Source organism: Ptychodera flava, unplaced genomic scaffold (genome assembly GCF_041260155.1).
Source record: "Ptychodera flava strain L36383 unplaced genomic scaffold, AS_Pfla_20210202 Scaffold_106__1_contigs__length_256847_pilon, whole genome shotgun sequence".
Classification (NCBI taxonomy): domain Eukaryota; kingdom Metazoa; phylum Hemichordata; class Enteropneusta; family Ptychoderidae; genus Ptychodera; species Ptychodera flava.
The window spans coordinates 160,888-165,889 of record NW_027248288.1 but is presented as its reverse complement, the minus strand read 5'-3'; the positions used below and the strand labels follow the sequence as shown (position 1 = coordinate 165,889).

Genomic DNA, 5,002 nt, shown 5'->3' with positions numbered 1-5,002 from the left:
AATGTAACCTTAGTTTCAATCATCAGATGTATATATAAATTAACCAAGATGTCAAAGAAAGGAAACAAAAATGCGAATAAACCAGCCAAGAAAGAGATAGAAGTAACAACTAAAATAAAATGAAGGCTCAAATCATCGAAGCAAGCTGTAAAAAAGATAAGAAGAATCAATATTTTGTAAGAAAGGTTCCCAGCATCAATTATCAATCAGAGAGAGAATACAGATTACTATACATTAGGGGGTAATATTGAAGTGTATCATGTTTTAAAATGTTTCAAGAATTGTGCTAATATACATTGGAAGTACATTTTCATTTACTATATAGCTTAACTTATGCAACCTCTTCGATTTAAAAGCCTAATCAAGAATTGCAAGAAATCTATCCCGTTCGCATCTTGCTTATACAAAAAGTGTGTTTCCGTCTGTACAATACTGATTTGAAATCAAACTTTTATGATTTAAAATCTTTAAAGTTTGAAAACATCACTCGCATTTTTCACCTTGAAGGACAGCTACATTTATTAATATAATCGAAATAAAATGTAAAAGTTAAATCAAGGGCTATCTCACCGTGATTATGAAAAAATTGAAAAAAGTTAAATTTATATTTGACTATAAGCAAATTTCTCATTATACTTCACAGAAGAGATGAACTTATAAATATTTATGATGTTTTTCTGAAATTGCCACAGCATTTTGCAAAATGTTGAAATTACTTGACATTCTTCAGATACAAAAAGAAAATGGAATGATAACACAGGCTGGACTATTGCAAATGTGCCCAGCTAAGGCTTTGTTACTAGTCACAGTTGCCTCTTTCCTGAGGTCTTTCAGCTTTTTCACCATTCCATCACCAGTCTTATTTTCTACGATATACGTAAAGGTAAACACGCTTTCAATAAAAGAACTTGATTACCTTAGCAGCAACAAAAACATACTGATAGTAAGTATACTCGCATTGTAAAAAAGTTGGAAAATTGTCGCATATAAAGACTTTTACTATTAGCCAGGTGGTATCGATAATAAAACAGTATATCCTGACCGGTTGGTGACTATATGCCACATTTGATTCTCAATGTTTTTCACTTCCTAAATACGAAGGTGATTTGGCATAATGTGCAAAACACTTTAAAATGTTTATTTGCGGTCAAACGGAAAGAGTTATAGACAAAGTTTGGAACAGATGTTCAGTGACAGTTTTTGAGATAAAATGTCACTAGGCAAAAATGAAGGTTTCGGTTTATAAAAAATGCAATCTAAATCCCTATTGTGATTTATGACTGACGAAGCGTCGGATACGCCCCGCCTCTTTTTTCTATATAATCAGGTGTAGTGAACACCAGGAGCATCACTGAAGCCCAGCTCTACCACTTGTGTAACTGCTGAGACTGGTAAGTTAACCACTAACGATATTTTTCATTTGTTATTAACATTGCCTGTGAGATTACTTTTTCAATGTGTAGTCTTCTGATGCCGTGAATCTTTCATGTTCTGCATTTAGTAAGGACTTATGCAAGTTGTTTTCTCGGCTTGTGAAGTGGACTAAGATTAAAATATTGGATCTCCAATTTTCGAAAAAGCTTCAGTCTGTCCAAAATGTAAGCTTGTAATTGTAGTGGTTTCATCAAACGTCTTTGTAAACTAAGGTCATTTCAGTAAGCTCTTGACGTAATACGAATGCGATCGATAGGAAGTTTTGCCAGTCTCGCTGCGGGACTTGATATAATATTATGAATATTTCTACTTATTGACGCCGCTGTAGCTTTTTTCTACAGATATTGCATCAAACATGAATTTAAATTTGCTGCCGTCTTCTTTGCCTGTGCAGTGACGTGTTACGCTGTAAGTAAACATAATTTATACCGCCCATTAAATCAAAAGAATTTTGAAAAAACACTGGTTTCATTATCGCAAGTTTTGTCTACTCTTAGCAGTATTACAGTGATTCTTATTAAGTTTCAAAAGCGGTAAATATTGTTTTTGTCTTTTTTTCGCGGTATTATGTATGCAATGTGAACAACAACACGCACTTCGCATTAGGAAGAGAATATTTGTACGCTTTGTGAAACTTAAAATGGGTTATAGAGCCAAGGATATAGTCTTGGCTTGTCTTTTGAAGGATTGAATGAAGTCCTGCTAGAGTTACAGTAGGGCTTCGATTTTGCTCGAATCACGCAAAAAATAAGTGATTTAGCTGATAATTACGAAATGCTCAATTCGTCGGAACTAAAAGGGAGTGCATATTGTCGTTCTTGATAAAACGTTAATCGGCTAATCAAAGTATTTTCTCTTTTTAACATCATGCCGGAGTAGCAAGGTCCAAGTAAGTCACCCTATTTACTCACTATATTCCATTATTTGTTTCATTGATAACATTATTTAAACTAAAATGTATAATATAATTAGCAAACTGAATGCTGCCTGTAATCTCGTTTAGTACATTCCAGTTATCTGAGGCATTATGTGTCAAACTACCTTGCGCCATTTCTAAATTTACGTAACTATGTAATATGGAGTGTAACACCAAATTATTGTGTTAATGCACGTTTTGTTGGCTTTGGCGTTTCAAGATGCGTTGAACCAAGGTGTCTAAAGATACAATCAAAAACATTTGACTTTGCGTTATGCGTTACATTCTATGCTTTGAGCACCCGCTTGCTCGTAGGTCTGATTTACCTAAATGTTATCTTGCTACGAACGAAACCGTATTAAGGTATCAGCTACATGGTACAATAGTCAGTCTTTGCCTTTTATCACAAAACAGGTAATCGGCACGACGTATGGCATTGTCTATTTTAGCTTATCAAATCATGCTCCAGTACTTCATATGACGAGTTTCTGATTATCAGCTAAATAATGACTATAGGAAAGTAAACAACTGTACTCTGGAAAACAATTCAGATTTATAATGAGAGTATATGAAGTTTCCTAAATTTTATATCAAGCCAGCCAAGGTACACGATATGAATTATTTTATTTTAGAAAGCATCCTATACTTTTTCTATAAGCCTCTTTATATGTGTGTGACTACACGACGGCCGTTTCCACAGTACATATAACAGTTGTATGCAACAAAACGTGTGTGCATCAGAATGCATATTACTTCTCAACCATTATGCTTTCAAGCGTCGTATTATACTGCTATCACATATGCTCTTCACAGGCTCTATCACGATGGAAAACTGTGAAAAGGGAGATTGCGATTGTATGGTGTATGAAGTATACTGTGAACAAGACCCTGACGACCACCCATACCAACAGAAAGCAGCTGAGTTTTGCAGCACCCTTTCAGTACAGCCTGGTGGACCACCAGGACGCCTTGCATCGTTACGTACTCGCGTTATAGACGATGCAATCAGAAACCACATCTTAAGTAATAACATGCATCAAAGCCCATGCATTAACAGATTCGGCTTCTGGATCGGTCTTAGTGACAGCCTGACGGAGGGTGAATTCATCTGGAGTGATGGAGGAGCTCATTGCGACTTCGACTTCCGCAACTGGGCACCAGGCGAGCCAAACAACAACACAAAGAAAGACGCTTTGGGACAAGATTGCGTACAGCTTTGGTAAGAATACGCTCAAATTCAAACGAATGGTAGAAGCTATATTCAATGTCAAGACTTTCAATGACCGCATCAAAACAAGGCTTTCTTATATTAACCATTCTCACTGACGAATCTCGCTCAAAGCGATCGTTTGTTCCCTTCTATTCCCCACCGAGTATAAAATTCGGCATTCTTACGATTAAATAAGAAACAATAGCATTTTATCCACCGAATCGTACTCAGGTATCTGCCACATGGTATAACAGCCAAAGCCATATCTTATTATTACTTATGCTAGATTTTTCAGTCCAGTGTGGTTTTATATAATTATAATACGATGAACTGCCCATTGTTTTGCTTCCTGTCTGTGCCTCTATCAGTCTTTCTGTCTGTCTGTTTTTATGGTTGTTTGTTTGTCTGTCTTTGTCTATCTCTTTTTCTCTGCTTTTTTATAAATTCACTCTAGGTTTTGTATACAACCTCGTGACAGAATTCACCCTTAAAAAGCGTGTCGTTTTTATAAATATCAACAGGTTCAGGGGCGCTCACAACGGTCTGTGGGACGATGAATACTGCGACTTCCGGCCAAAGGGCATTGTCTGTGAAATTCCAGGTAAGCACAAAATAACTATGTGTTATTTATGTCATATAATGTAAGCAACAGAGTAGATTCTATAAATCGTTGCCGATTCAACATTCATTTGCAGTTGTTTTAAAACTAGAAAATCGGAGTATTACAAGATATCATATGGTATGATACATTAAAAGAAGCCTCTGTGCGATGAAAGGTATACAGTTACCTGTAATCTAAATATTCCCAGATATGGTCAAAGGGTCGTTTCTTGGTATTCAAAATTCCCATGGGAGGGCGCTGTTTTAAAAAGCGGCCACCCGCGTAAAATCTTTGAGTGGCTAGATTTTCTCTTTCCATGGTAACTGTAGAAAAATTGGAACCGGTGACAGTATACCATTAGTCTTAAAATCCTTGTCGGAAGACGCAATTTCAATTTTCTATCTGTCTTGGCTTTTAGACATCTGTGCTAAAAACATAAGTTAAAATTATCGCATTAAAGGTAGTAAAATACTCAAACCTCTTACAAACTGCTATTTTAAAAATAGATGGGAGTACGAGCTTACATTGGCTCCTCGGGCATTTGCAACTTCCCACAGAAACAAGACAACACTAAAGAGTTTCTTATACATTAGTGGAAGCAATTTCTAAAATAGTTTTTAAGCCAAGCACACACACACGTTCCGTGTGTCTTAATCTTCGCCTTTTTTCTTTCTTTGTTTCAGACCCTCATTGCCATTCCTTGGGAGCATAGAAACTCAACCCATCGTTTCGTACATAAAACACAGGATACGTCCCGGCACTATCTGAGCTAGTGTCGATAATGAATCCTTCTTTGTCCCTTCACAGTAGCTAACTGAGAGATTATCGTCAAGTTGTGAAA

The 5,002-nt window shown here is 36.3% G+C and overlaps 1 protein-coding gene across 1 annotated transcript; it reads left to right on the top strand.

Annotated features, from left to right (window-relative positions):
- Window positions 1-1,880: 1,880 nt before the first annotated feature.
- LOC139126600 (lectin BRA-3-like) lies at window positions 1,881-5,002 on the top strand. Its single transcript, XM_070692663.1, has 3 exons — window positions 1,881-3,569; window positions 4,082-4,161; window positions 4,845-5,002. Exons 1-3 carry the CDS (start codon window positions 3,067-3,069, stop codon window positions 4,871-4,873), a joined length of 612 nt encoding a protein of 203 aa, XP_070548764.1. The 5' UTR covers window positions 1,881-3,066; the 3' UTR covers window positions 4,874-5,002.